At 38.5% G+C, this 22,161-nt stretch overlaps 1 protein-coding gene across 1 annotated transcript in view; it reads left to right on the top strand.

The window, feature by feature from the left end:
- The first annotated feature begins 556 nt into the window (after positions 1-556).
- The window catches only part of MIB1 (MIB E3 ubiquitin protein ligase 1), a 140,308-nt gene continuing 118,703 nt past the window's right edge, over positions 557-22,161 (top strand). Inside the window, exons 1-3 of the mRNA XM_046671026.1 lie at positions 557-917; positions 15,955-16,126; positions 17,892-18,021. Of these exons, the coding sequence (XP_046526982.1) occupies positions 689-917; positions 15,955-16,126; positions 17,892-18,021 (531 nt within the window). The 5' untranslated portion in view covers positions 557-688. The remainder of the gene's footprint in view (positions 918-15,954; positions 16,127-17,891; positions 18,022-22,161) is intronic.

Consider the following 22,161-nt stretch of genomic DNA (forward strand, 5'->3'; position numbering starts at 1 on the left):
GAGAAGGTGCTGCTCCGGCCTTGGGTGCGGCAGTACCCGGATGTGGAGCCGCTCTCGCCCGGCGGGGACTCTGTGGCGGGGCGGAGCGCGGCGGCGTGCGCGGGGGCAGAGAGAAGGGGGCCCCTGGGGCCGGGCGCTGGTCGGACGCCGGGAGGTACCACCGCTGCCCACGGGGGAGGCGGCGGCGCCGGCGCTCGGGCGCCCACCCCGGAGCGACGGGCCCGGGGAGAGAAAAGGCCGGCAGTTAAGCTTGCTCCCCGCAGCCCTCGCCGTCCCCCCCGGGCTAGCCTCCCCGGGCCCCCTGCGCTCCCCGCGCTCCCGGCCGGGGGAGAGCGTGGTTTCCTGGCGGCCGTCGCTGTAGCCCGGCCGGGGAGCCCGGAGGAAGCGGGGGAGTCCCCGCCCACCGCCCCCTCCCCCCTGCCAGCCCGCCGTCGCCGCCGCCTCCGCGGCGCTGCGGTCCGGCCTCCAGTGCGAGCAGGGGGCGCGGCGGCGGCGGCGGCGGCGGCTGGGGAGCGGCTGCGGGCTCGGCGGGGACCGCGCCGCCGCCCCCGTGAGTTATTCCCACGTACCCCGGGGCTCGCTGCCGCCCCCGCCGGCGCCGAGAGTCCGGCCCGGGCCCAACTCCCTCACGGGCCCCCCAGCGGCGGCGGCGGCGGCGGCGGCGGCGGCGCCCTCCGCTCGGGCCCCAATGAGTAATTCCCGGAATAACCGGGTGATGGTGGAAGGGGTCGGGGCCCGGGTAGTGCGCGGCCCGGACTGGAAGTGGGGGAAGCAGGACGGCGGCGAGGGCCATGTGGGCACGGTGCGGAGCTTCGAGAGCCCCGAGGAGGTGGTGGTGGTGTGGGACAACGGCACCGCCGCCAACTACCGCTGCTCCGGGGCCTACGACCTGCGCATCCTGGACAGCGCGCCCACCGGTAAGCCGCGGCCACCTGGCCCGGGGCCTGCGCGCGTGGGGGGAGGGGCGAGGCCGGGGTGGGCGTCGGGCAGCCGAGGAGAACCCTGCGGTGGAACGCCTCGCCCGCAGCACCCGGCTGGAGTAAGCGGAGAGGGAACGAGCCAAAGGGAATTTTAGGTTCAATGTCTGGTACACAAAAGCTTGCCTAAAAGGACCACCCCCCTCCCCCCCCTCCCCCCCCCCCCATCCTTCCCCCCAGGGAAGGGGTCTGGAGAGGCCTGTCTAATAGGCTATTGAAATTAATCAGCCCCTAAGTGATAACTTCTGAAGGGAGGCTTGCCTTGCCATATGGTGTTTAGTTGACCGGTTACAATTGCCGAGGGGCCTTTCCTACCCCTCGGTTTGTTGAGATACCTTTTTTTCCCCTCCTCCTCTAACACGTGGAAAGACTTGAAGTTCAGTAGCCGAATGCTACTTGGGACCCTGTGGAATGAGTTTTCATCTGAGTTGTATCATTTTCTATCTTTATTACCAATAGAGGGAAACACAGTCTAAACTGTTGAACCATTTCTTTGTGTTAAATACTTTTTCCAAGTGGAAGATAGGCATGGGGACACCTGATATTTTTTTGTTGTTGTTGTTAACGTCTCATTTCATTTGTAAGATTGTCAGAGACTTATCCATTAACACAGCAGTGAGTCACTGTCCTTGATTCACAAAATTTCAAGGGTGTTTATTATTGACTCCGGAATTTTTATATAATATAATAACCTGAAGGCTTACTCTCACAAAATAAAGATCTCGTTTATTTTAATCGAATTCATTTTCACATAGATTTATCCTTGATACTCTGTTCACTGGAAAATAGTTCAAATTTAAAATGTGATACTTTTCAGAATGCATAAGTAAGCTACTTCTGAGGCAAATCCTGAAGTTGGTACGTAGTTATTGTTAACAATAAAAAGGAAGTTAACACAAGCCAAGTCACCTTTTGGGTAGACAATTGATAGGATTGTGTTTCTTACTTGGCTTTTTAAACACTGAGAAGGATGTATGAGCAGGACCAAAAGAAAAGATTGAACGGTGCAAAAAGGGGGCAGCTGTTGTTAACAGTTTCTTGGGTATTCTTACAGAATACTCTGTTCATTGCAAGCATATATATTAACATACTGGAAATCTACTACCCTTTTAAAGCACAAATGGTAATAAATTATATTCTCTTCTGCAGTTTTGTTTCTTAACAATACATATTGGTGATTGTTCCATGTTAGCACGTATAAGTCTATCTTATTCTTTCATAGCTGCATAGTATTCCAGTGACTGGGTGCAGTAATTTATTTAACCAGTGCTTTGTTGATGGTCGTTTATATTGTTTCAGGTCTTCTTATTCATAATGATGCAGAGAATAAATCTTTGTACATACATCCTTGTGCGGATATGCTGAGTACTTCTGACATGCAATTGTTGCATGAAAGGGTACACATATTTAACATTTTGATAGATGTTGACTCATTGCCCTGGAAGACTTTTTTTTACCGATTTACATTCCTAGCAACAATGTATGAGGCATATACCTTTTTCTGCACACTTAAAATTTCATCATGTTAGCTCAAGCTAACGTTTGACGACAGCTCAATAATTTGGAGGCATCTTGGGATCAGTAATTGTAGGTTTATGGGGAAATTTAAATATCTTTCCAGGGTAAAGGTAAAGTGTAACATATCCTGTAGCACAGGGATTTTTGAACGGATATTAATGTTTATATGTTTTGTAGCATGGAGTTTATCTGTCATATAAATAGTTTCTTTATCTTATATAAAAGCAGGTGTTTTTCACAGGCAACTGTTTTAAAATCTTAGTTTACAAGATAATTTTTCAGATTATTTAATTTGTGTGTAGCAGTTAGTCTTGTTCATCTTCTTTCATCAACTTCTTTTAACAAACATATTAAAAGCATTTCTAGATGGAGGATAGCTAGCTTTCTTATGAAATGCTTGTTGACATATATTTTAATTTCTGTGGCTTAATTTCTTCAGTGTTGTTTTTTTTTTTTTAAAGTATTGAACAAATCACAAGCTCCTGGCTCTGATTTTGCCCTAGAACTATACTACTACTTGCAGTGTTTTCCTTTTCTTACCTTTTTTCTTCAAAATATTTAATAGTTAATGTCCATGGTATTTTATTACATTCTCAATATTTAGTAAACATTTTTATTATATACAATACTTGAATTTATTTACCTAATAGGTAGAATAAAAAATTTAACCTTTCATTTGGAAATAATTTCAGGCTTACGAAAATTACAAAACTTCTAAAAAGAGTTCCCTTTTTCTCTTCACCCACTTTCTTTAAATGTTAACACGTTAAAAAATACAGTTATTAAAACTAGAAAAATAACACTAATATAATATTATTAACTAATCTACGTACCTTATTCACATTTCACCAGTTGTTCCACTGATGTCCTTTTTCTGATCCAGGATCCAATCTAGGATCACACATTGCATTTAGGTTCACTTAGTCTCCTCTAATCTGGGCCAGTTTCTCAGTCTTTCATGACCTTGACACTGACCAATAATTTTATAGAATATTCCTCAAATTGGAATTGTGTAATGTTTCCTTGTAATTGAATTCGGATTATGTATTTTGGGCAAGAATATCATAGATGTAATGTTTTGCCCTTCTTAGTGCATTATATCAGGAGGTACAGGCTACTCATGTCTCATTAATGAGAATGTTAACTTGACTAAATCATTAGCATTTCATTTACTATTGCTTTGTACCGTCAGTGCTATGCCAACGTGAAAAAGGCAAACAGTATCTTGGTATTATTATGAAAATACTTTAACCTCATAAAGCCCCTGAAAGGGTCTTGGCGACAGCCCTAGGGGTTCAAGAAGCACATTTTGAAAACTACTGCCCTAGAGAGAATCTCTCATTGAGCATTAGAGGCTTGGATAAGAATATTCACAGCAGTGTTGTATGCAAAAGCAAAAAATTGGAAAAAACTTAAATGTATATGACAGGAGAATGGATAAACGAGCTGTGTGCATTTATACAATAGAGTTCTGTACAGAAGAGAAAATTAATGATAAGCAAATAAAGCAGGAAAATAACGTTTCTTGAAAAAGAAAACCTATGGTGTGTTAAAGTGCAGAACACTACTGCTTATTTTTGGGGGCAGGGTTTGTCAGCTTTGGCATTCTTGTTATTTTGGGCTGATTTAATAATTCTTTGGTGTAGGGGCTGTTCTGTGCTTTGTAGGCTCGCGTCCCTGGCCTCTACCCACTAGTTGCAGTTATGATAAGTCAGAATATTTCCAGACATTGCCAGATATCCTCTGTGTGGACAAAATTGCCCCCAATTGATGCTCATTGGTTTAGGGATATGTACATGTGTGGTTAAAGTATACCAAAAAAGTAGCGATAAATGCCAAATTCAAGGGAGTGGATATCTTTATGTTGAATGAGGTGGAGTGCAGTTGGTGGAAGTACCCCAGGGGCTATAACTATTTTGGTAGTGTTTTATGTTTTAAACTGGGTGGTGGGTGCATAGGTGTGTTATATTTTTATGCCTTTTTATGTGCTTGACATATTTATATTTAATTTGAAAAAGTCTTATGGTATTTACCAGAAGGGCAACTGAGATTGTCTTTGACTATTCATTCTTTGTTCCTTACTTATACCCGCATTATATGAACAGAAAATTTATTGCAGTATGTTTGGGAATTAAGAAATAGGTGACCTTTAAAATAAATTCTGTGAAACTTTTCTGCAAGTTAAGGATTCTGGAGTGGTTGGGCCATTGTGAGTCTTTCCCTTACTGCATGTTGGAGATTTTGTCTGAGGGTTGTATATGAGGGTGTGATATTTTGGCGTGTAAGCTTTATTTTTTTCTTCAGGTGACACATGATAAGTTTGAGTTTATGGTCTCGAATAGTCAAACCTTGAGAGGAGGAGCATTTAGTATATATTTGAATGGTACAACTTCTGTTTTGTATGCAGATGCATTTGGCCAATTTGTAGTGAGCAAGAAGATTGTGGAAATATATCTGTGTTATTGTTGAATTAGTTTGGAGTTAATTTTCTGAAGTTTGTTATCAATTAGGTATAGTTGACCTTTTATCTTTTAGGTATTGATTTTATAGGATTTGGGGAGAAATGGGTTTTTACTTTAATGTTTGTTTTGTGGTCACTTGACTACCGTGTTGTATTGTTCCCAGAGAAAGAGTGGAGAAAATGAATTTGGGTTTCTAATTGAGGTGCTTTCTACACTCCTGGGTATGGATAACAAAAAGTTAGAGGTATAGGTGATTAGGTTTATTCAAAACCAGCTTTCAGGATTGTTGGTCCAGGCTATTTTGCGGGCAGCTCTTCGTCCTTTTCTTCTACCCCCTAGCCAAGAGTGCTGCTTAGCTCACATGTAGACAGACTGCTCAGATGTCAGTGCTCAACTGAAGGCCTAAAAGTGCTCACCCTGGATACAAAATGAAATGACTTAATAACCCTTAGCTTTTGCTTACTGGGGCCTTCTGCTTCTTTTCTGGTTTATTTCTAGAGCTACAGGAGAAAAGAATATTATTAGGGGACAGAGCCTTAGGGAAAAACAGGACTTGTGGGAACAATGTTTGGGGAATAGGATGCCAGACCTGGAAAGGATGAAATATTGTGAGATTTTTCTTACTAATGGCACTTGTGGAGAAAATTTGGTTTTCCTACAGATTCTACCTATTTTAAAGACTTATTTAAAATGTCTTTCCCTTTTTATCACCATCCGCTAAAACAATGTTTTAAATCATGAAAGTCCATCTAGTTTTAATACTTCCTGTAGATTGCAGCTTGGTTGAACTGAGGACCTCAAGAAGTCAACTAGTAACCCCTATATCAGTACTTCTCAAACTTTAGTAAGCACACAGGTTTCCTGGGGACCTTTAGAAATGCAGATGCTGATTCAGTCGGTATGGGATTCAGTGAGATTAGTTCTAACAAGCTCCTAGGTGATGCAGATGTTGCTGGCGCATGGACATACTTCATAGGAGGATGCTGACTGCTTGTCACGTGAGATGCCCAGGCTCTCTGCTGTCTCCTTTTCCCTTCAGCTGATTCCAAGCCTTCATTGTTTGTCAGTAATACCTGTCTTCCATTATCGAGATTGACATTATTAGGCAGGGAGAAGAGAAGAGTGTGTACATCTGAAATAAAGGAAGATGAATTAGCTTTCTAATGTATGTATTTGTTTGCAAATAAAATACTATCTTAATATATATTTCTGGTTCTATGCTGCTTTATCCCTCTGGTTGGATTAGACATATATTTTTTCAGATGTCTTTCCATATGGCTACCCACCAGAGTCTTTCCTCTACTTTCTTTAATTGCTAGACAGTGTGATCCCATTGCACTCTGTGCTTCTGTCTGTTACCACCGGTATGCTGTGTTGTGATTATCTTTTACACTACGTTGTTAGTTTGAGGAAGGCGTGTATGTGTATGAGTGAGTGATCCTTATATCTCCATTTTCTAGCAAAGTCATGGCTCTGAATGAATATTTTCTGAATAAAATGCTCTTTTCAAAGAGCTTTTGGTTCATTTGATTTGAGGTTAGATAGTATTATCTTAAAACAGATAAAAGAAAACTGCAAGATCAAGAAACTTGTCCAGTCATAAAAGTGGTGAATGGCAGATGTAGGGATGCTTTTCCCTCTCTCTCATTCTGTCTCCATTTGTGGTATGGTATAGGATAGTTCAGAAGCCTCACCAATTTAAGCAATTTAAGTAACTTATGCTAGTCTGTAGTATTGTTATTTGATTAATTTAATGTAACACTGTTGTTGGACATAAGTGGTTTTTCTGTTTGTGTATACAATATGTGATAGGTAGTTTATTATATATAATTATATTTAGCCTCCTTTAGAGAACATATCAGTCTTGTGAAAGAGTTTTTGCTATCAAAGCAAGTAATTGGACTGCACATGAGGCTGTGAGATTCTCCAGCTCCAGCTGGTCAGCCTTTACTATCGTGGTATTGTTTTTTTATTTTGTTGGGGTTCTTAATCTTTTATGTTTTCTTTGTTCCAAACAGTGGCTCAAAGTCCCAGTCGTCCCACACTCTGGGAGCCAGGCTCTGCCCTTGGCAGAAGATATGACATTGTCTTATCTTATCTTATACCAAACTATCAGATCTTACCCAATATTCAAATCACTGAAATCTTACCTCTTTTATCAAGCTTCTTTTGTTTTATGAGAAAAATTGGCCTATTAAATATCTATGTTTGTATGTGTGTGGTCAGGGGCAACATAGATAATTACATTACCTGATGTGGGAGAAAACTTTCAGTTAGAACTTAGAAGCCAGCTAGATGGCTTTTTGCTTTAACTGTAAAATAAATGGATTAGATCAATTTAAATATAAATTTTCCTCTAGCTTTGAAAATTTGATTTGATGTTAATAGCAAAGAGCTAATAACTATTCACACAGCTAACTCACAGCTAATCTGGGAAAAACAAATTAAAAAAAGATATCTTTCACTCCAATCAGATTGACAAAAATTAGACATCTAAAAATAGTATGTATTGACAAAGAATATGGGGAAATCAGAGCTCTCAAGTTATTGGTGGGATTGTAAATTGGTATAACCACTTTGAGAAGCAGTTTGGCAACGTCTTGTAAACTTTGGAAATGCACATATCCTGCAACTGAGAAAATTCTACGTGTTCCATAAGCTCTCAGTCACACATCCATAGATATGTATACAGAAATTCATTACAGTATTTTTATAAAAGCAATAATTTGGTAACTACTCAAACTTTATATGTAGAGTAATGAGTATATTATGTTACATGGGTCTCATGATAAAATATTAGCAGTTAAAGTGAAAGAATTAGCTTATATTTACCAAATATATGTTGAGTGAAAAAATAGGTTTCACCAGGACACTGTAGATAATGCTATGTTTTTTGTGTAAATTTTAAAGAAGACTAAAAATTATTTATGGACAAATATATGTAGAAAAAGAATAAACACTAGGACTGAAAGGATCTAACCTTCAGGGAGGTATTTTGGTATTTTGCTTCTCATCAAAATATTCTTTTTTAAAAAATGAGAGCAATGTGACTTTTCTTCATTGTTTTTGAAAATCTTGGCTTAATATGTTAGTAAATCAAGTCTAATTCTAAATTCCGTTTGTTTCCATTCTTGATTTTCTTGGATGCTATACCTTTTAGGAGACCTAACAAAGATAGATAGTAGATCCAAAGGGAAGAGGTGTGTTTCTGGTGTATGTATGCTGGTTACTTAAGCTGTTGTCTCTTGGCTTCAAACCCGCCCTCAGTACTCTGCCCTGTGAGGCTGGGTTGCGACTCTGCACAGGATATTTCTCATTTGCTAGCTGGAGCCCTGTAGGCTCTGCCAATAGGGGAGGCTAGAAGGAGACTGGAAGGCTGGAGGGGAGAAAGGACTTGTTCTTTCCTGTTTTGTTTGCTCTTCCTGTCAGTATCATCTCACTCAGCAGGATTTCAGTGTCAGTATTTGATTCCAGTTTGCTTATTTCCAACACTACCAGAAGCAGCATCCATGTGCCACGGGCTTCTCCTCCCTACAGCAACACCAGCACCAGCCAGTCACAACCCTGCCTTACAGATCTGGATCCCAACCCTGTGGGATCGTTCCTTTAAGCCTCTTACATTGTAACAATCTCATTTTTTTCATTGTTTCTCTATTTCTAGAGGTGGTGGATTGGTGTGGTTTCTGTCTCCTGACTGAACCCTTAACTAATGCAATGTTTTTACCAAATCTCTATCTTGTTTTTCTATCCCATTTGCCAGTTAAGTAAAAATTTTCACTGAAATTTAGCTGATAATTTTTCATTTTTTCTGATGCTAATCATTTCTTACAAATGAATTGGAAGGTGTTTCATTTTTATGTTTTGAATAAATAAATTCAAAATCCTCTGAATTTAAAGTGAAGTAGGAAGTATTTTCTTTTAAGGGTGCAGATGTGCGAGTTTATTGGTGATACCCTTCACTTCAGCACTAAAGACTGTATAATGATGGAAACATCTCCAAGCTTCGATTTTCACGTTGCTCACTCTAGTTTCTTTTGGACAGCATTTTATTTTCTCATTTATTGTCAAGCATCATCTTTACCTGGGGACAGATTAAATGGGTATAATTAAAAAAAATCTTATAAACAGCATGCCACGAACAACTACTTTTCATCGCAGAAAATGTGTGCAATTTTGGAACATTATTATTTTGTAAAAGAAAAATATGGAACTCATTCTTTTTTTTTTGAGGAAGATTATCCCTGAGCTAACATGTGCTGCCAATCCTCCTCTTTTTGCTGAGGAAGACTGGCCCTGAGCTAACATCCGTGCCCATCTTCCTCCACTTTATATGTGGGGCGCCTACCACGGCATGGCTTACCAAGTGGTGCCATGTCCACAGCCGGGATCTGAACCGGTGAACTCTGGGCCGCCAAAGTGGAACGTGAGCACTTAAGCACTGGGCCACCAGGCTGGCACTGGAACTCATTCTTAATTTTGACTCTTAAGCACTTTGTCTTAAGATTATAACAACATGTGGTTTTGTATCATTAGGATACACCCCGCAAATCTGATTAACCAGGCACAGAAAAGCTGTAGCATGTGTTAATGTGCCAGAGGTGAGCAGTGGTGTTAGGCCCTCATGCTGTCAATTCCACTCACCCTCTGTACACCTTGTGCTCCATGTGTGACGTGTGATTTGTTATAGGGACCTACTGAGGGTGCTAGTGTCAACTGACTCATTTATAATGAGTGAAATCTAATTTCATTCTTAGATTTTTAGAAAAAAGTAAATATAAAAGCAAATGTTTTAATGGAAGTCCACAGCTCTTTATTCAGAATGCTTGGGACTGAGTTTATAAACTTTTGGGTTTAAAACTCCAATATTGTATGTTTGCCACATAGTATATAATACCCACTTTCAGGCTCACAGCAGCACTTTGTAATCAAATACATTAATGTTTCTGCAGCGAAGCATAGCAATAATTATAATAAGGAGATAAATAAAGATTACGTACTGCATATAGTCTATACCACTAAGTGAGTTTGCTGCTAATTTACAAAAAACCAGAATTTTAGGATCTTGGAATTATAGATGAGAGATTGTGGACTTATGTTATTTTCTCTTGTATTTCAAAGGATCATCTTCTGTATCCCCGTCGTGTACCTCACTTTGGAAACCATTACTCTAAGTTACCAAGCAGGAGCTTATGCATTTTAAGTACCTGTAGGAAAATGACTTTTTAAGATTATTCTCCTTATTCTCCTTAACTCATTTCTTTACTCGCATATTTTCATATGTCCCCACGCTCTGTAGCTTGCCTCTTTTACCATCATATCTGGATTACAATTGAACCATCTCCTCAGGTGAAACTAGGAACACAGCAACAATTTTTATCTTTATATGCTCATAGATTAGCTCTATGAAGAGTAAATAGGTTCTTGTGAAATAGTCTGGTACTTAGTTATCTTTAAAACTTTGTTCCTGAGGGATAATGGGTTCTGAATTCTAAACAACTGGCTTATAAATGAACTTGTAGAACTCAACTAAGGTAAGGTGGGGTTTAAATTAGTGGAGGAGATAATGGAACACAGCAGATAGTCCAGACCTTTATTTTTGGAATACTTTTTTTTAAGCACATTTACTTTTTTTTTTCCTTCTTTTTTTGGTGAGGAAGATTGGCCCTGAGCTAACATCTGTTGTCTATCTTCCTCTTTTTGCTTGAAGAAGATTGTTGCTGAGCTAACATCTGTGCCAGTCTTCCTCTATTTTGTATGTGGGATGCCACCACAGCATGGCTTGATGAGTATTGTGTGGGTCCGCACCTGGGATCGGAACCTGTGAACCCCAGGCTGCTGAAGCAGAGTGCGTGAACTTAACCACTATGCCACTGGGCTGGCCCAAGGATATTTGCTTTTGTAGATACTTGCTTTGGTTAGAATTAGTTTACATTCTCCTAGCACACCCGTGATATGAGTATTTGGTTTTCTCCAGGGGTGGATTTATCTTCTTGATGATAATTTTGTTCCTAAAAAAGCAAGAAATAGACTGGAAACTTTTTGATATTAAAATCATTATTTGAATTTTGGGAGTTTTGCAGGCTAGTGATATAAATCATAAAAGCTGGTGGTTGTAATATTTTACGTTATGGTACCTTGCTCATCCCTCTCCCCCAGTCTCTTTTCATGGAGTAGTGGACAATGCACTAGTTTACTAGGGAAATCCAGGTATTTGTTCATTCTAGATTATATCAAGTGGGCCTGTTAACTAGGAGGATGGATTAACGTTTATTGAGCTCCAGTCGTGTGTCAGGCACGACAATAAATGTTTTAGATACTTTATCTCATTTAATCCTCATAAAAATGTTATTTGAGGGACCAGCCCCGTGGCCGAGTGGTTAAGTCAGTGCACTCTGCTTTGGTGGCCTGGGGTTCGCAGGTTCAGGTCCTGGGCACGGACCTAGCACTACTCATCAAGCCATGCTGAGATGGCATCCTACGTAAAATAGAGGAAGATTGGCACAGATGTTAGATCAGGGCCAGTCTTCCTCACACACACACACACGTTATTCAATAGCCTTCATTTTACTGATCAGAAAACGGGCCTTGAGAAGTGGACTAATTGCCCAAGATTTCACAAGTTGATGGTGGAGGTTCAAATCCCGGTTTGTCAGCACTCTCCAACCCCCCCTTTTTATAACATTAGTTTCTTTGAGCCTTAATTCTTTACCTGTAAAATGAAGTTGGATTAGGTCAAGGTACGTAGACAGATGTTTTGCTTCTAAAATGAAATGAGTTCAGTTATCAGGAAAAAAGTTAAAGTGGATAAAATTCTTAATTTTGTTTGACTTCATTGATTTTCTACCCCTATGTAACAAGTGCTGAAAATAACAAATGATACTAAAATTGCCCATTGTATGCCTAATTTGACGATTTGTTTCTTTTGTTTGGACTGTGTGGGGTGCGATTGCAATTTTATTAAGCAAGCTTGTAATACAGTAGAATAGCAGAGGCTGCAAAAATAGAGAAGAGAATAAACTTGTCCAACAGAAAAGGTATGATGCGAGTTGTAGATTTTGGGTGAGATGCCTTCAACACATTTTCTTAATCATAACAAGAGTTGGTTGGAAGTAGATGGTGTTCCACTCTACTGCACTATTGAAATTAATTAAAAATAGATAATCTTTTCAATTTTTAAAATATATCTCTTTGAGACTTATTTGAATATTTGAATAGAGTTTAATCACTTATATTTTGAGTTCAGTAGGTTGAATGGGGAATATGATGCCCTGGATATGCAGTTATTTTTCAAATAAGATCAGAGTTAAGTAGGAAGAAAACCCTGGTAAAGTGAAGAGCGTGAGAAGCCACGCTTTGTCGTCAGCCCCACCTGGGTTTGAAGTTTGGCCTGCCACTTACTCATGTCGTGTGACTGTAGGCAAGTTACTTCTCTGAGCCTCAGTTTCTTCATCCTTAATCGAGATAATAATGCCTACTTTTTAAAAGTATTGTTAGGAAGGTTAAATAAAGTGTATGTGAATGTAAATAAAATGTATTAGTACCAAGCTTGATATTAATGAGTAGTGGCTAGGATTATTAATAATAACGAACATATTTTCATTAATTTAGTATTTCTCAAGAGTAGGGAATGTGGAATACCAACCAGCTGGCAGGTCACAAAGGCCTCACCCTCATTAGGAATTTTAATTACACTTGAGACCATTGCTAAACCAGTATGTAGTCTGATGGTTCCAGGAGAATAAGATGCATACTTTAGTTGGTTAGTCCTCTTTAATCTCTATAAACTTTTTGTCACACTGATTTAGGGTTAAAGTTGAATGAATCCATAAATCAGAAATAGGATTTCTTGGTTGGTTGAGTGATATCAACAAACAGTTAGGCCATAATAAGTAATTTAGTTTAAATACTGGTTAATGACTTGTGAATTATTTTTTAATGTTAGGTGAAATCTTTTAATTGGGGCACCATGCTAGTCTACTAGGGATGTTTATTTTTTATTTTAAAAATGTTTAAAAATTTATTACATAGTATTTAAGATTCCCAAGTAGATCCTTGATTAATAAATACCTGTGAACCCATCTAGAAATAAAGCATTACTAATATATTTGAAATACTCTGTGTACTTCTTCCCAATTTCATTCCCTTCCTTCCTCTCCTAAAGTAACCACTATCTAGAAATTATTATTACTATGGTTTTTTTTTTACATTTATGTTGTTTTTATATATCTGAAAACAATATATGGTACTTTGCAACATTGTGTATCCTTCTATAATTAAAAAATTCAGCATGATGGTTCAGTTATGTAGCTGTTGAACATTCCTTTTAGGTATTCCATTGTATACCTAATACATGTTTCCGTTCTCCTGTTAATAAACAGTTATATTGTTTACTTTTTCTTTTGCTGTTACACAAAGTGATAATTTAGATGTTCTTGTTCCGTGTTGAAGTGCTTCATAGAGTGAACTGCTTGTAGTGAGAGCTTTAGTTCTGTCTTTCAGTCCTCTTTTCTATCTAGAAATTTAACGTTTTACTTAAATAAATCAGTGCCTTGTGAGTTGGAGCTGTTTTAATGGCTTTCTTAAGAATGTGTGGTTATTGATCTTGACTAGCATGTTTTACTGTTCTCATTAAATTTTCCAACAAAAAGACTTAAGCTATGTAAATTCTCTACGTTATAGAATTTAGGCGAGATGCCATTAAAACGAGGAGCAGATGGTCATTTGAGTGTTAGTAGAGTGAGTCAAAAGCTATCATCAGGTGGTTCATTTAATGGTGGCAGATGTCTTGATCAAGCTTAGTGAAGGGAAAGAGCCTTAACTCTCTAGGGTGATATGGTATTCTATAGGAAGGAGAAAAAGCACTAATGGGTTTAGTTAGGGAATTAAATTTTATGAAATGAAAATTTTACCAAGTAACTCTTGCTGTTGCTAAGGAAGTTTAGACTGGGAGGGAATGTTTTAGATGAGAAAGAATTGGTGGACGTAGTAGGGGAAACGAAAATGCTACCAATGTAAGAGATCAGTAAAATGTTGGCCTTGTTTATTTAATGCCCTTTCTCCTGCTTTGTTTTCTTTAAATATCAACTTTTGTTTTAAAGTTTAAAACTTTTTGTTTTAAAGTTAATTGCCTTCTCATTAAAGATGCCCCCATGCCGCCGTGCTCATCTGGGTCGTGGCGTGGGCTGCTTTGTTTACTTTCTCCACTTCTCGGTATTAGTCTGTTTCACAGCTGTTCAGTAGCTTAGTTGGCATTGGAACTATGAGAACCGAGAAAGGATTTGGATGTGCTTTTGTGTGCATTAATGGTTTTCCTGAAGTATTCTTTTAAAACCATGAATCATAAAAGGTTTTTTGTTTTTTTTTCTTTTTTTTTTTAACAGTTATCATTGTGTGTTTAAAAGCTTCCTTTTAAAGAAAGCCTGTACTCAGATTATGAACTCATGAATGTTGCTATCATTGCACTTTGTGGAGAATGAACTTAGAGATGAAAAATATATAAAAAGAGGAATAGCTGAAAACTGGCCTTTCTCTCGCTTTGGTCCGCGGGCGAGTCTGGGGTGCGTTTCCCTTCCCCTTTCACCAGCTCTCATTTGAAGAGCTGCGCAGATCACTGAGGATGAACCTCCCAGTGCACAGCGGATACCGATTCGCTTAGAGTGTTTTACCTTTTGTGATGACATAGGAGACCTATTTTAGACCTTGTTCAGAAACTTAACCATTGTGTGGACATTCACTGTTACTGCTATTTGATATTAATTGTGATGTTTTTGGTCATGGTGCTTTCCCGTGGGAAAACAGATTAGACTCTCACTTCAGGCATGTGGCAGTGAGTAGTGTACATAGATAAGGTATGTATTTTCTTTTTATAAGCATGGAATAGCTTTTAGTGTAAGGGTTAAAAGAAATAAAGACTTCTAAGTAGCGGTTACATACCCTATTGCTGAAGTAACTAGTTGAAAGTTGGTTTCTATAACTATTTGCTTAGAGTCTCTCATGTTTTTGTTATTTTAGCTTTTATTTTAGTTATGTGACACATACCAGCATCTCCGATGCTTATACTGCATATTAAGTGCCCCAACTCACCCAGCTGCTTCCTAGAATTAATCCACAGTCAGTGTAGAAAACTTGGAAAACCACTACGGGTAAGCCCATCAGCACATTTTGGGGATTATCTTTCCAGTTTTTCTGTGCACATATATTCTATGTATTGTGTATGTATTTACCAAAATGGCATACTGTAATTCTTTGTAAGCTACTTTATAAAAGAAGAATGTAGTTCACCATGTCAGTAACATTTCTTTTACAACATAATTTAGTAACTGCATAGATTTTTCCTCTATGGATTATCATAGTTTATACATAAATAGCCCCATATTTTTGACATCAGTTAGGTTAAGTTTTTATTTTTACTACACACAATTTAGTATCTTTGGATGTATCTTTTAAAAAATTTGAAGGAAGTACAGAGTCTTTTAAGGCATTTGAAACAGTTTGTTGTACCTTCCGTAGAGGTTCCATCAGTTTATATTTCCCTCTCAGCGGTATCTTTCTGGCTCTCTTGACACCATCTACACATGCACTGACATATTATTTTTCAACTGTGCCAATCTGAGAGGATAAAGGTGCTATCTCTTGTCTTTTCTTATTAAAATTATGAAATTAGTAATATGCATATAATAAAACTAAATAATTCAAAAGTATATGGAACAAAAGGTGAAAGCACCCTCCCCTTCCTCATCTGTGCAGCTCCAACCACAGTTGGCAGTTAGGAGTGGGTTTTCAGGTTTTCTCTATTTATACGCTGTGTACATGTGTGCTCATGTGGGCATGCGTGTGACTTCTAGGTTTCTAAACTATATATGGTACATTTGAAATATTATTTCCTACTTTATTGAAATACTTTGTGAAATGCTGTGTTCTTATTTTTCCCCTTAGGAAGTAATATTCAAGCAAATAATACTTGTAATTAACCTAAGCGTGTATCCTTGTTTTAATAGGCATCAAGCATGATGGAACCATGTGTGATACCTGCCGCCAGCAACCAATCATTGGCATTCGATGGAAATGTGCAGAGTGTACAAATTATGATTTGTGTACAGTTTGTTATCATGGAGATAAACATCATTTAAGGCATCGCTTTTATAGAATTACTACACCAGGAAGTGAGCGGTATGGGAAACAAGTTTTTCTTCAGTTGCAATTCCTTTTGTGTGTTAGATTTTTTATGCTCTCCAGCCTTAAGAATAGGATTAGGAAATAGTTTTTGACAGCTAGTTTAGTTGGGAGTTAGCAGATAGCAGGCTAGATGTGGACCAGGCCTGCTATATAGCAAGAAATGAGCTCTGTGAAGATGGAACTGTATGAATTATTCCAAGATAATCTGGGCTGTTCTTTCTCTAATATAGAGACTTGGTACTACTCAACGTTTGGAAATGCAAGGGCAGCCCAAGAGAGGCTGATTATTTGCTTCTCACTATGCCTTCTATTCTATTAATTGCTACCAGATGAACACTAGGGCCCATTGATTGAATCAGGACACATTTATTAAGACTATAGTGTAGCTACTATACCTCTGCAAATTTGAGGATAAATAAGACAGTATTCTTAAGGAGTTTACAGGTTACGGGATTGTTTGATCAACAGTGATTGTCATGTGATGTTTTGGACGGTATCTAGAGATATGTGTTAAGTGTCTTAGGAGCAAAGAGAGAGGAGTATGGGTGTAGAGTTTCAGGTGATTGAGTCTTCTCATGTAGCTATGGATAATGCATAGAACCAGGAATCTAGCCAGTTGTAAGGGGGCAGCAGGAGTAATAGAAAAATGGGTTTTGATATCAGACTGTCCCGGTTCAAATCCTGGTCCTGCCATTTATTAACTAAGTAATTTTGAACAAGTTATTTATTTTTGTCTTTTGCTAACAATTTTTAAAGTTAGGGTATAATAAAGACATTCTAAAAATGAATGGAATAATGAGATATCTTTCTGACTTTATGAATGAGAAGGATATAGAAGAATAAAGGTTAGATGGCATTGGAGATCCAAGCTGGTCCAGATAGTTGAGTGTAGAAGTCTTTCTCAAGGTCCATAGTCTTCTGTAGCTGTGTAATACTTTGGAGACAGTTAGGTCAAATCCAGGCTACAGATATATTTTACTCGACCTATACAGTGCTCTAAATTTTTGAACCATTGCTAAGCTTTTAAAATCAGGTGATTTCACACAAAAATCTAAGTTTCCGAATTCTGAACCCACATGCCCACACCTCAGCAGACTGTGAACACTGGGCCTGCATTTGTTCACGGCAGCAGTTGGCTGAAGCAGAGGAGCACCGCACCCTTAGACGGATCGTGCTCTGCAGTTCACTGAGGTCCCTACCACTCCTTCTTGTCTTCCTAAACCTGAGGTCAGGTGCCATTTGCCGTTTGTCATTGCTGTGGTGCTGTCAAGGCCCTCATTTATATTACTTGCCCGACAGTTGTAGGGATTTGGGTTTGCCATCTCTAAAGTAGTGAGGAGTTTAGTGAGATTCTGAAGTGGTTAGAATGGGCTCATATGTTGGTTCCATTACTATGTAACTTTTGTGACCTTGGGCAAATTATTTACCTGTTTGAGACTCAGTTTCCTCATTTGTAAAATGAATAATATAACAATACCTTCCTCTTAAGGAGTGTAACAGATTTTATACGTCTGTAAGTGCTTTTATGTATAGTAGAAGCTCAGTGAATATTAACTGTTATTATTTCAGACTACTGCTGTCATCATCATCATCACCTAGGAAATACGGAAAGTTATATCCTGTCACATTACTGCTACAGTATTAACCAGAACAAAGAAAATATTATATTTTCAAAATAACCTTTTATATACTCTTGTTTTAAAAAGTAAATTAGTTACCTATTTTATATAAATTTGAAAATAAATAATTTTATTTTTAGGGTTCTGTTAGAGTCTCGTAGAAAATCTAAGAAGATTACAGCTAGAGGGATCTTTGCAGGTGCCAGAGTGGTACGAGGAGTGGACTGGCAGTGGGAAGATCAGGACGGAGGAAATGGCCGTAGAGGAAAGGTAAAATTTTTTTCTTGATTCCTTATGTTATTCCAGAATATTGTATGTTCAGGAGATTTTTATTACTACTATAATTGAATTTCTTGGCCCATTTTCTTCCTTTGCCAAAAAATTTTTTTAAAGTCTTCGTTTCTTTTTTTTCATGAAAGAAAAGATTGTTCTTGCTCTGTTTTAAATATTAGCGTTCCTCGAGAAGGTTGTTGGGTAGATTTTACCTTTAGGCTTCATAGTCCCGTTGGTTGCCCAGAATGCGTTGGTGAACATCCTGTTTGGACCAGTCCTCTCTAAGCAGTCTCATGCTCTCAACTTTCTTGATATTAAAATTTAATTTGAATTTGTTTTATATTGCATTCCCTCAAAGGCCTGTTTCTGAAGGGTAATAGGCAGCTACTTTGTTTCCAGTCCACTTAACTCTGTGACCCTCCTCAGGCAGTGTGTAGAGCTGTCCAGGGGTCAATTATAGTGGTCGTTCCGAGGGGAATTTTGTATAGCCTGTTTAACTGGGGTGGGATAGCCAGAGGTATTAGGGTAAGTGGGTTGTTGGTTTTATTTGTGTTGGATTTTATGTTGCCTTTGCTGATTATTCATTCATTGATTCAGTCAACAAATATTGAATGTGTATACTCTGTTATGCTAGATGCTAAATGTAGTGAGTAACATTTCACATTTGAGACTTAGATGTCAATCACTATCAGTGTCACTGTTACCTTCTTGAAAAAATTGTTTTTTAGCATTGAGGAATGATGATTTTCAAATCTGTCGTCTGAAGGACTCTTCACAGGAACTTGAAAACCTTTTTTGTACAACTTGGTGCTGTATAGATTCTTTTGAATTTAAGATTTTTAACTGTTTTTTCAAATAGATGTTTTCTAAATTCAGAGTATTGTTATTATATTGATCTCATTTTAAATAATATCTAGTTTTATTGTTTGAAAGTCAGATATATTTTAGTTATTATATTTTAAGTACTTTAATTTTTATTAAGGAAGCAAACTTGCTTTTTTTTTTCAATGAGGAACATTTGCCCTGAGCTAACATCTGTTGCCTATCTTCCTCTTTCTTTTCTTTTCTTTTTTTTTTTTTTGCTTGAGGAAGATTAGCCTTGAGCTAACATCTGTGCCAGTCTTCCTCTATTTTGTGTGTGGGTCGCTGCCACAGCATGGCTTGACGAGTGGTGTAGGTCTGTGCCTGGGATCCAAACCTGCGAACCCAGGCTGCTGAAGCAGAGCACACCAGACTTAACTACTATGCCATGGGGCCGGCCCCTTTGCTTTTTTTAAAATTCGGTAAATATTTGTCAAACACTTACTGTGTGCAGGTTTGTTTCAATCATCAGGGATGTAGCAATAACAAAAGAGATGAAGTTCTTATTCTCCTGAAACCTATATTCTTTTTTTTTCCCCAAAGATTACTGCCTGAGCTAACATCTGTTGTCAGTTGTCTTTTTTTTTTTAATTTCTTCTCCCCAAAGGGGTAGTCAGTGGGCAAGGTCATTAGTGTGCTGAGGGTGCAGCACAGTCTGGATATCAGGCAGGGCAGAAGTATGAGCCAAGTTCTGGGCAGTAGGCAGGAATATGGTCCGAGGTGATGGGTTACTATGGATTTTTTTTTTAATTTTAAATTTTTTAATTGCAGTAACATTAGATTATAACACTATATAGCTTTCAGGTGTACATCGTAATATATTGCGAATTCTGTGTAGATTGCATCATGTTCACCACCCAAAAACTAATTATAGTCCATCCCCTCGCATGTGAGCCTAATCACTCCTTTTGCTCTCCCCACTCCTCCCTTCCCCTATGGTAACCACCATTCCAGTCTCCATTGCTATGTGTTTGTTGTTTTTATCTTCTGCTTATGAGTGAGATCATACGGTATTTGACTTTTTCCCTCTGACTAATTTCACTCAGCATAATACCCTCAAGGACCATCCATGTTGTCGCAAATGGCTGGATTTCATCATTTCTTATGGCTGAGTAGTATTCTACATCTTCTTTATCCATTCGTCCCTTGATGGGCACCTAGGTTGCTTCCAAGTCTTGGCTATTGTGTATAATGCCGCGATGAACATAGGGGTGCAAGTATCTTTATGCATTTGCATTATCAAGTTGTTTGGATAAATACCCAGCAGTGGGATAGGTGGGTCATATGGTAGATCTATCCTTAATTTTCTGAGGATACTCCATACTGCTTTCCATAGTGGCTGCACCAGTTTGCACTCCCACCAGCCGTGTATGAGGGTTTGCATCTCTCCACATCCTCTCCAACATTTGTTGTTTCCTGTCTTCTTAGTTACAGCCATTCTGACCAGAGTGAGGTGATACCTCATTGTAGTTTTGATTTGCATTTCCCCAATAGCTAATGATGTTGAGCATCATTGCATATGCCTGTTGGCCATCTGTATATCTTCTTTGGAGAAATCTCTGTTCAGATCTTTTGCCCATTTTTTAATTGCGTTGTTGGATTTTTTGTTGTTGAGCTGTATGAGTTCTTTGTATATTTTGGATATTAACCCTTTATCTAATATATGGTTTGCAAATATCTTCTCCCAATTGTTAGGTTGTCTTTTCATTTTGTTGATGGTTTCCTTTGCTGTGCAGAAGCTTTTTAGTTTGATGTAGTCCCATTTGTTCATTCTTTCGTTTCCCTTGCTCCGTCAGACATGGTACTTGAAAATATGCTGCTAAGACTGATGTCAAAGAGCATACTGCGTATGTTTTCTTCCAGAAGTTTCATGGTTTCAGATCTTGCATTCAAGTTGTTAATCCATTTTGAGTTGATTTTTGTGCATGGTGTCAGATAATGGTCTACTTTCATTCTTTTGCATGTGGCTGTCCAGTTTTCCCAGCACCATTTATTGAAGAGACTCTCCTTTCTCCATCATATGCTCTTGGCTCCCTTGTCAAATATTAGCTGTCCATATATGTGTGGGTTTATTTCTGGGCTCTCGATTCTGTTCCATTGATTTGTGTTTCTCTTTTTGTGCGAGTACCATGCTGTTTTGGTTACTGTGGCTTTGTGTATATTTTGAAATCAGGGAGTGTGGTACCTCTAGCTTTGTTCTTTTTTCTCAGGAATCCTTTGGCTATTTGGGGTCTTTTGTTGTTCCATATACATTTTAGGATTCTTTGTTCTATTTCTGTGAAAAATGTTGTTGGAACTTTGATAGAGATTGCATTGAATCTATAGCTTGCCTTAGGAAGTCTGGACATGTTAACTATGTTAATTCTTCCAATCCAAGAGCGTGGAATATCTTTCCATTTCTTTGTGTTTTCTATTGCTTTCAACAATGTTTTATAGTTTTCAGTGTGCAGATCTTTCACCTCTTTGGTTAAGTTTATTCCTAGGTATTTTATTCTTTTTGTTGCAATTGTAGATGGGATTGTGTTCTTAATTTCTGCTACTTTGTTGTTAGTGTATAGACACACAATTTTTGTACATTGATTTTTATATCCCACAACTTGACTGTATTCATTTATTGTTTCTAAAAGTTTTTTAGTGGATTCTTTAGGGTTTTCTATATATAAAATCATGTCTGCAAAGAATGACAGTTTCGCTTCTTCTTTTCCAATGTGGATTCCTTTTATTTCTTTTTCTTGCCTGATTGCTCTGGCTAGGACCTCCAGTACTGTGTTAAATAAGAGTGGTGACAGTGGGCATCCTTGTCTGGTTCCTGTTCTTAGAGGGATAGCTTTCAGTTTTTCTTTGTTGAGAATGATATTTGCTGTGGGTTTGTCATAAATGGCCTTTATTGTGTGGAAGTATTTTTCTTCTATACCCATTTTATTTAGAGTTTTTATCATAAATGGATGCTGTATCTTGTCAAATGCTTTCTCTGCATCTATTGACATGATCATGTGATTTTTATTCTTCATTTTGTTAATGTGGTGTAGATTTGTGGATGTTGAACCATCCCTGCATCTCTGGAAGGAAACCTGCTTGATCATGATGTATGATCTTTGTAATGTATTGTATTCGATTTGCTAGCATTTTGTTGAGGATTTTTGTATCGATGTTCTTCAGTGATATAGCCTGTAATTTTTTTTGTGTGTTGTCCTTGTCTAGTTTTGTTATCAGGATAATGTTGGCTTTGTAGGAGTTAGGAAGCCTCCCCTCCTCTTCAAGTTTTTAGAAGAGTTT

This window comes from Equus quagga, chromosome 9 (genome assembly GCF_021613505.1).
Source record: "Equus quagga isolate Etosha38 chromosome 9, UCLA_HA_Equagga_1.0, whole genome shotgun sequence".
Taxonomy (NCBI): domain Eukaryota; kingdom Metazoa; phylum Chordata; class Mammalia; order Perissodactyla; family Equidae; genus Equus; species Equus quagga.